The sequence below is a fragment of the Meleagris gallopavo genome, chromosome 16 (genome assembly GCF_000146605.3).
Source record: "Meleagris gallopavo isolate NT-WF06-2002-E0010 breed Aviagen turkey brand Nicholas breeding stock chromosome 16, Turkey_5.1, whole genome shotgun sequence".
Classification (NCBI taxonomy): domain Eukaryota; kingdom Metazoa; phylum Chordata; class Aves; order Galliformes; family Phasianidae; genus Meleagris; species Meleagris gallopavo.
The window spans coordinates 4,867,677-4,877,233 of NC_015026.2; the positions used below are offsets into that span (position 1 = coordinate 4,867,677).

A 9,557-nucleotide genomic window follows, 5' to 3' on the forward strand; every position below is an offset into this window, starting at 1 on the left:
GCCCGGTCTCCACTCTCCACGCGCGCAGCCCCTCACCACCTTCCCGCCCGGGGGGAGGGTTCTGTGCCGGGGTGTGGAGCGGAGCGGAGGGCACCGTCCCCGCGGATACATCTGCCGCTCGCTGTCCGCTCCGCAAGGCGGAGAGCCGCGCCCCTCAGCGCCAGGCGGCTCTGAGCGGGCGGCAGCGCGGCGTGCCCGGGGCCGGGATACCCGCAGGTTCGGGAGCCCCAGGAGCTCCGCGTGCGTCTGTCCTCCGCGGGGTTTCCTTTCAGTGGTGTTTCCCCTCAGGGCTCCCCCTGAGGACTCGAGAAGCGCCGGTTCTTTGCTCTGCCCTCAGCGCTGCGCTGCCGTGAGGAGCTGCCACAAGAGGTGGTGCGGCCGCTGCGCTCCGTGACTCACGGCTGTGCGAGAGGCTCACGCGTGTTTCATTGTTGTACAATTAAAGAACGCATCTCTGGGAAGGGAAGCGTGGAACCTCAGCTTCTCACCGAGGCGATTCACACGCGAGGCGCGGGAGCAGACGTAGCATTAGCATAGGAGCCGTGTCAGATCCTGTGCTGCACTGAGTCATGGCGCTGGAGGCGGGTCGGCGCATTGTTAGGAGGCTGTTGTAGAAGAAATTATACTTGTAAGTTTTTTGGAGCGACGGGAGCAATATCTTTCTTATTTGTGCGTAGGAAGGAACTGAGTCAAGTACGACTAGAGAATGTTAATGCTGAGTGTTTATCTCAGTGCTCGTGGAATCCGAGGGAGAGGCCCGCGGTTCCCCACACTAACAGGGTTACATCTAGACTGTGGTTTTCCAAAAGCCCCGAGGTCTCGCACCGACATCATTAAGTGTATTTCTGAAGATGTGGATACACGGTTTTAAAAGGAACATGAAGCTTATTGATAATCACCTTTCACAGTTTTTGATATCCCTCTTATTAAGCATAAACATTTCATGTGGGCATCTTTTCAATAACATAGTTTCTCAGTTCAGTTTATGACACCAAACTTGTTACAGAGGTGCAAAGCGTAATCACCTGGAAATGGAAAATTCTGTGAAAAATGAATTTGATGACATGCATGACAAGTCACACTCAGTTATCTGAAAATTGAGTCATGTTCTTACAAATCAATGACCTTTGGATGGCTGTTTGAAGATTGCATGTTGGATAAAATTGTTAACGTGGTGCGGAGGAGGAAGGGGTGCACTGCTGGCAGCAGGTTGTGCAGCTCTGCAGTTACCACATATTAAGGCTGAAATGTGAGCCTGAAGTGCCTCCAAAGGAATGGCAAATAGCTCCTCTCAAAGAGATGTTAAGATGGATAAAGCCTCGGTTAGAAAGAGTGACCCGAGAGAAATGTTTTTGTATTGAGGTTCTGGAATCAACTCTGGTTGAGAACCATAAAGAGAGTCTTTGCTTTAGAAGGTGGGGGTTCCCTGGAGCTGGCTGTCTCCATGGGGTGCTTTGCAGCACTCATACTTCAGTTACTTGCTGGAGACACGTGGAGGAAGTCAGCAACTTAGAGAGCTGTTGGCTGAAGCTCTGTTTGATTTATCAGAGAGCTCTGCATTAAAGAATCTCTGTTATTTGGACATACTTTAATGCTGTTCTGCTCTGTATGAGTCACTTTCTGGATTTTGTTTACATGCTGTCTCCTCTAGTATGAAAATGTTTAGACTGTTAAAAAGTGTTCGGGTGACTGTGTAGTTTCTGTTCATGTCTGATTTGTTTATTAGGTGTAAGTATTGCTTCCATGTTTGTTAACTATTAGCATTTAAAAATACGAACCCAAAACTTTGTTTTGAAAGGAATGCTCATCCAAATGTTTGCTGCATTTTGACATTCACAGCAATGGAACGTGTAGGGCTGTGGGCTGACTCACTTCATTCCTGCACAGAGCTTCGTAGCTTTAAAACTACGTAGCTAGCAAGATGTAAAGTGTGCGCAATTACTTTGACCTCTGCGCCAGAATTAGTCTTTGCAACAGCTAATTTTGATGTGCACAGTGCAGAAATTATTCTCTTAAAATTTGGTCTACCTGTTCTATTGACTTTTCACTGATGAGGTTTAGAAATGTCACTGAATTGCTATTTTGCACCTGTGTGGTTTTGTGCTCAATGTCTTACAACGAGGAAGTGAGGATGTGGAGATTTTCCCACTAGAAACCAATTCTATACCTCTGATATGAATCTTCCACATCATTTGACTTTGGAAGATTATTTAACCAACTATTATAATTCTTTCTTGTACCTTGAGGAGGAAGAGGCTCATGCAGTTGGGAAGATGAAGTTGGCTTTGGAAGTCCACCCCAATGCTCTGGCGTATTCCATGACCACGTTGGGTGCTGGAATGATGAACAGTATCTTTAATTTCTACTACGTCAAGCTTTTCCTAAACCAATACAGAATTTCAGAAGTAGCGTTTCATCAAGCACAGGTATTGTACAATGGATGCGTTGGTTTTCGTGGTGTGTTTGCATCTGTGATATTGTAACAAAGGTGAAGTTTTTTGGTTTGTTTTGTGGTGGTATTTTTTTACTTATTAATTCCTTTTGAATGCAAAGCAAATGGTTATACAGTACCTTCCTTTTAAGTTTTGTTATTGCATATGCAAGTATATGTACAAGTGAAACACACTGTTTACAATCTGCAGACAAAAATCTTAAACTTTAATTGCTGGGAAGATTAGCTTGAAGTAGTCTTTTGAACTAATCTTGCATCTCAGCTCCAGAGGTACATTTTTGACTAGTGCTTTCCTATGGATTGTTCAAGTACTTAAATACTGCCCCAGTTCTGCAAGTCCTTAGCTGGGTGTGCAGCTCCTGCTGTAAATTCTAGCTGGCTCATGTTCTGCATCACTTGCAATGAGTGGGCAAGGTAGGAGCTCTCAGAGGAGTGAGGTTGTAGCCACGGGGGTTCACCTGGCATTGGGCACTGCCTACTTACGCTTTCTTTTTTATTCTATTTCATAATTGCTGTAAACCTTTAAATACTTTTGATAATTTGGTCCCAAGTCTGTTTTTGCTCTTTTCGTCTCTTATTCTTTAAGTAGAGATTCTTTAAATAAATATGGTGTTTATTACTTCTTACTTGTATAACCTCTGCAGGGAACTCACACTACTGATCAGTTGTGTTGTTTGTCCCAGGTTGTATTTATGATATGGAACGCCATTAATGATCCACTTTTTGGCTATATTCAAGACAACTCCCAATTGCCATGCTGCTCCAGACGCCAGTTTTCAATTCTGTACGGAGCTCCGCTATACGCGTTGGCCTTTTTGCTTCCTTGGTTTCCTTGGAGACATTATGAAGAAGGTGACTGGCTGAGTGGGCTCCACCTCATTGTTGCATTATGTGCTTTTGATGGTTTGCTTACCTTTGTGCTGCTCGCACAGTGCGCGCTCTTTGCAGAAATTTCAACAAGACATGAAAGCAGGCTTCAGCTTATAAAATACAACCAAGTAGCAACATTAATCGGATCAACAAGCGTTCTCTTTTGTGGCCTGATATCAGATAATATGGAAAATTTTGCTTATTTTCAGGCTTTTGCTGTTTTGATTGCAGCATTAGCAACAGCTTGTATGTATTACACAGGCAAATACAGTACCAGTCAGTATGAGCAGAGAGGAATTCCTGCCGAGAATGCTGATCGAGGCAATGGTGACAGAGCTCTCTCCTGGTCCTCGGTGATCTCATTAACCAAACAGATTATGACAGAGAAAAACTTTTTATTTTTTGTTACTATGAACTTCTTCCAAGTTTTCCACTTAGCCTTCTGCAACAATTTTATGATGATCTTTGCGGATAATCTCATTCCTCAGGATGTCCTTTCTTCTTCTATAAGAAGCATCATGTATGGAGCAGGCTTCATTTGTCCTCAGGTAGGCAGGATCATGTTTTGAATTTCAGAATACAGGAATGTGTTTTGTCTGTCCTCGTTAGATGAAGGTATCTGTTCACACTGCTTGTTGAAAGAATGCTGTATCCTACACGAACAATTGGCCATACTGAGAAGCAAATCTAGTTCACCAATGCTCTAAAAGAAGAGAGTACCCATAGGTACAGTCTAACCGGGTGAAAGGCTGGGTTAGTGAGAAGGGACAAGCAGGCAGGCCAGTAGAAAATCGTTTTACAAGAAGGTGAAATGTGAGCATACAGCGAGTCCTACAGGATTCATAACACCTAAGTGTAACTGAAGAAAAATGTGGCCAAGGTAAAAAGTTTTTTCAAGCAAAAGATGTAGAATTTGGTGTACTTTTCTCTTTGATTTTGATTTGCAATATACGATGAAAGAATAATCTCTTCTTTGGTAAATTTTTGAAACAAACTGCACAAAGCATTGGAAAAAGTATTAGGTATTAAGAGCATTGTTGAAGTACGTATCTCAGTCATAGGAACAAAACAAAACGCTGCTTTTGGAGAGCAATACATTCCCATTTGTTTTGTTGTTTGCTGTCTTTATCAGCTGTGTACACTGGGTATGGGGAAAGATGTTTCCAGCAGGGATGGAGTAGGAGGAATTAAATGTAAAAGAAAGGGGAGCCCAAACCAGTAGTAATGTGTGGGCAAAAGAAAAGCAGCAAAAATGTGTCCCACAGAGTGCAAACACTCTTGTCTGCAGTGAATAAAAAAATTGTTGTTTCTTCCCTTCTAACATCGTGCACTGGATTTTTAAAATTTTTCCTTGTGTTTACTTGCTGGATTTCTCTAAAGCTGAGAATGTAGACTTCCAGCACAGGTACCGACGGTGCTGGGAATTTCTGAAAATTAATGTTCTTTAAGTTGTAATGCTTTCCTGTAGGAAGAACTTCGAAGAAGGAGCAGTTGGAATTCACAGTTCTATTTCGGTTGCTTTTTTGGCTTTTGCATGTATGGCATGGAGTCACTGACTTTTTTCTCTCAGAATCTTAAGCATACCTTTCCTGTTCTATAAACTGAATATTAATCATCCCAACTGTAATTTTTACAGGTTTTAGGGTTTCTTTTTTTTCTCTATAGCTCAAACAAGTACGAACTTTGAAAGTAAATCAGAAACTTCAGAAGTAAGGAGAGCTAAAATACACTCAAGATACAGCAGTCACCGGTGTTGGTGAAATCATTGTGACAGTGTGAAGCAGTCTTTCAGAAGATGCATTTCTCTCTGCTCCCCAGAGACTCTTTGTCTCGGCGGTCACTGAACCATAGTATGTGCCGTGACCTTATTTCTCTCAGGTTTTGTCCCTGTGAGTTCAAGATATAATAAGAGAATTCTCTGGTGGCAATGTCCTGAGCTTCACTTACTGGAAGAGCACCCAACCCCTGTAAAACAAAGCACCTTCTTACAGGATGCTGCAGAGGTCTGTGCTGAGATGGGCTTCTGTCTTAGGTTCCTTGTAGCAGTGGGTGCAGAGAGTAAAACCTGCCTTTCAGGGTCAGCCTGTTGCTGAAACAAATCTAAATGTAAAGCATTACTAAGTTACTGTTTTTCTTAGAAACATGCTGTTTTAGAAATCTGCAGGTAATAAGGGATTTCTAAATGGTGCTTCCCTTTTCTCAGAGGAGATCATGGTTCTTACAATAACACACTTAACATCTTCGAATGCATCATATAAGCACAATTCTGCAAAAACCAGAGAACAGCCTTGGGGGACAATATGTTTAGTTTCTTACAATCAGATCTTCTTACTATACCAACTTCCCAGATTTGTTTTCCCTCTCTGTTAATGTGGGCATTAAATAATAGTTAGGCAGTGTGGGGAGTAGGACTTTCCTGGGGACGTGACAGTTCTTATCTAGCTGGAGTGACAGGACCATTCATACCTGGTAAGGCTAACAGAGAATGATCCACTAGATATTTCCATATTTCCCTTTGTTCAATTCTTATGTTTTTATTTTATTTGTTTTTATGTTTTTTAGGGAGCTTTTTTCCTCCTCCTTTGATGTGTAGTAATGATTTATTTGTGTCTTTCTGTCCTTGAAAGGTCTCCCTACTGCTGAAATATTGTACTATGTCTTTGCCTCATATATTTGTATTTCTTTTCAGTGCCTTGTTCTTCTCAGTCATGCTTCGTTGAAGAAGTTTGGTTATTACAGAATCATCTTGTTTTCCTTTTACTTTGAAGGAGTAGCCGCCGCTGTCATGTTTGTTCTAGGACCAGGGCATTATTATCTCTTGGCATTTTATCTGACAATAAACATGTAAGTAAGTACCCTTCTTTTTTTCATACATACCAGTTAAATAATTTCAACAGAGTGGACACCTGTTTCTGTAGCATAAAAATTTTAACTCTGCTTTTTTTTTTCTTTCTGGTCTGTTTCATCTGTCAGGAAACTGAAAACTTCTCTCAGCTTTCACTTCAGCTTTTAATTTCTTCTTAAAATCCAACCAAAGAAAAAACAAAGCAACACAAAAAACCCAAATCCATGAAAAGTAACTAAGGTTTGCAGCCAAATTCCTCCAGCCGTATCTCTGTTTTAACATGAGACAAATTCAGATTCAAGAGAAGCAGAACCACTTTTCAACCACAGAGACAGAGATCTTGGTAGAGAAACTCTTCAGACTGTTTGCTGGAGAGCCTCAGACCTCATTTGGTACTGAATGAACACTTGTGGGTTGCACTGCAGAACAAGTGCCAATAAGTCAAGTATCCATTAGATAACGAGTACTAAGTCGCATTTTCAGTGATAGTGGGGGAATATGCCAAGAAATAGAACTTGCATTGAGGAAGTATATTATTACATATGCAAAAAATTTAATTAAAAATGAAGACCAGCTTGTATACATCAGTTCGTTTTTCTCTCTTTGTTTCCTGTTACATTGCTGCATTTCTACGTGTTCTTTCCTACCCTTTTTTTTCCCCTTGTTTTCATTCTCATTTTCAGTATTTCATGGGCTACTGTAACACTGAGCTGTGTGGCCAATAAATTGCATTTCATTACCTGCGTACTTTAAATGATGAAGATATATTTGGATTTCCACAGGAAAATCTTATAAGGTACCTATAGGTTCTTTAAAGTGCTAATTGTTCATAGCCTCTTGTAAGTACGAGCTAATCACAGCCAAAATGTAGTGAAATGAAGAAATTCTATTATTTGAATATAGTTTCAGTTCAGCAGTTTTACTAAGATCAGATTTCTGTATGTATGAACATACATATGTATGTATGTATGCAAAATGTGAATGTGTTTAGGAATACATATAAGTTTTTTTTTTTTTTACTGTTCTCATTCTACTTTGAAGTTTGTCTTACATCTAATCTTTCCAGTCCTCTCCAGTTGTTCTCAGACTTCAAGAGGAAATTTGCAGTTTTTCTTTCTTCTTTAGCGTTTCTTCTCTTCATGTCATTTTAAATAATATTTGGTGATAACATCAAGCAAGTATTTATGACTTTTTCATCAGTGTCCAGGAAAAAGAAGGGGTGAAAAAACCCCTTTTAGGTATGCCTATCGATTTCTACTTCACAATTAAAACAGATCTAACAGTGCTTTCAGAGTTTGTTTCAAGACATATTGCTGTGTTTTAGTGGCAGCTTTGTGTGCTTGCAGGACTGTGAGTGTGGTTGGTGTGTTGCTTGCATGTCAAATTAGGCATCAATTACCATTTTTTATTATGAAAATGTGTTTTTAAAAAAATGTTTTGTTTTCCCGTAGGGTAATTGTACAAGCTTCGTTTAGTTTGTTCAATTTGCCTTTGGCTGATATTGTTGATGCAGATTTAATCAAGCACAAGCGAAGGTATGTCGGTCTTAACTGCTTTTCTTGAAAGATGCTGTATATTTACCATGCTACTCTTCAGTAAATTAGCTGATGTTAAAGTGAAGGCAGGAAGTGATCTGGGTGCTTGTCACAGAAGTACGTCCTGTCAGAACAACTTAGCACAAATAAAGAACTTGAATGAAGTTTCCTGCAGTTATTTCAGCAGAGTAATTTGAACAGTTTATTAGGCGGTTTCTAGTTTTAATTGCATGTTGTATACTCCAAGTTCTTCATGGTTTTTTTTGTGTGTTTATTCACGTCAGCTTAAACCGAATTATTTTGTAATCCAGTGCATCCACTGTCACCTTACTGACACAGAAAAAGAGTTTAGAAAGTTTAACCTGTGCTACTCACGGTGCAAATTTCAAAGTGTAAGTGGCTGTTGTTATCTCTCTGAAAAGAAATCCAAGATAAAACCTGCCGAGACCTTGAGTACGACAATTGATAGATCTCTGGGATTTATATCAAAGTGCAAATAACTTCCTGCTGGTTCCATCAATGATTGTATTAGTGCAGATTCAATCTTGGTGAAAGGGTATTAAAGGACTTCACCCTCAAAGGTGACAACTGGTGCAGCACTTTCTTTTTTGGCCTCACAAGTGTATTCTTAAAGTGTAACTAATTTTCCGTGCGCTGTTCAGGTTAGCTTTCAGAGCTAACAGTTGAACTTGAGTGCAAGTCATTTCAGAACTGGGGCCAAGTTGTTTGGAGCCCAGAGGTTTTTTACCTTTTATTTCCACAGAAAATGAAATTCTGTTATGATAGCTGGTCAGTGTATGAAATGTACGAAAGACAAAGCTAGCGTTTGCACATTAACAGGATTTAAAGTATCACTGTTGTAATTGTGTATTTTTATTTTCTGAAATACCTAGATCACCGCTTTCCTCTATGGTTTTTGGTACCAATGCTTTATTTACCAAGCCTGCTCAGTCTTTGGCTCCAATGCTTGTGGTTACAATACTGAATCAATTTGGTTATGAGAACTTGAATAATGAAGTTGCTCAGCATGATCCAAGGTGAGTTCAAAAGGGATACTTTAAATCAGAGAAACTAAAGGGAAATAATCCTGTCATATAAAAAACACATTAGTCTGCTGTTAGTTTCCATCAGCTGCACTTCAGAAACAGTTTTCTGTGTGGTATTATTTTGTTGTTAGGTAGAAATAGAAATGTTTTCTAGTTTGTTGGTTTTGTTTATTTGTTTTTTACGAATAAACCTTCTATCAAGCAATACATTTGAGGATACCTACCTAATTTTGAGGGGGGGGGAAAAGGATACGTTGCAATATTTAACCATTTTTGGTTCTCTGTGAAAAATAAAAAGCAATGTTTGAGATTACCAAATGCTTCTTATTAAGATAGATGCAATCCTGGCTGCTGTATTTTGCTATCTCGTAAGTCCATTTCCTTAAATGTATAATCTTAATAGGGCTGGTTTGGTGGGTTTTTTGTTTTGTTTTTTTTTTTGTGAGAGAGAGAAAGCAGTTTAATCACTGGAGGGAGGGAATTTCCATCAAGGAGGAGTATCATTTTGACTTCAATACTACTTACCATTCTAATGCTAATGATTTCACTGCTTTCCCTGGAGACCTTAATACGGAGCATAGAGCTGTGGTTGCTAGCTAACACATTATAAATGCATGGGCTTTTATAAAAACAAATTATCAGGGTTTACTCTAAAAAGGTCATAGACTTTTATGACCAACAAGAAGAAGTGACATCATGAAGAATAACTGGAGTCAGGACTAAAAGGCAAAAATCAGTCTGATTGGGATTTGCTTGAAAGAACAACATAGATATCCTAGGAACTATATAACTTTCTACACAGAATTTAG

General features: G+C 39.8%; 1 protein-coding gene across 4 annotated transcripts; it reads left to right on the forward strand.

Annotated features, from left to right (window-relative positions):
- The first annotated feature begins 6 nt into the window (after positions 1-6).
- Positions 7-9,061, forward strand: LOC100547387 (transmembrane protein 180-like). Of its 4 annotated transcripts, XM_010719443.3 has the most exons (6): positions 7-628; positions 2,247-2,426; positions 3,136-3,870; positions 6,012-6,166; positions 7,619-7,702; positions 8,596-9,061. In XM_010719443.3, the coding sequence occupies exons 2-6, from the start codon at positions 2,274-2,276 to the stop codon at positions 8,741-8,743; spliced, it is 1,275 nt and encodes a 424-aa protein (XP_010717745.1). In that variant the 5' UTR covers positions 7-628; positions 2,247-2,273; the 3' UTR covers positions 8,744-9,061. The 4 variants fall into 4 exon arrangements, with proteins under 4 accessions (XP_010717745.1, XP_019476273.1, XP_019476275.1 ...); XM_019620728.2 differs by having other exon boundaries at positions 7-2,426; XM_019620730.2 differs by having other exon boundaries at positions 7-2,426; positions 3,136-3,304; positions 6,091-6,166.
- The last annotated feature ends 496 nt before the right edge of the window (positions 9,062-9,557 follow it).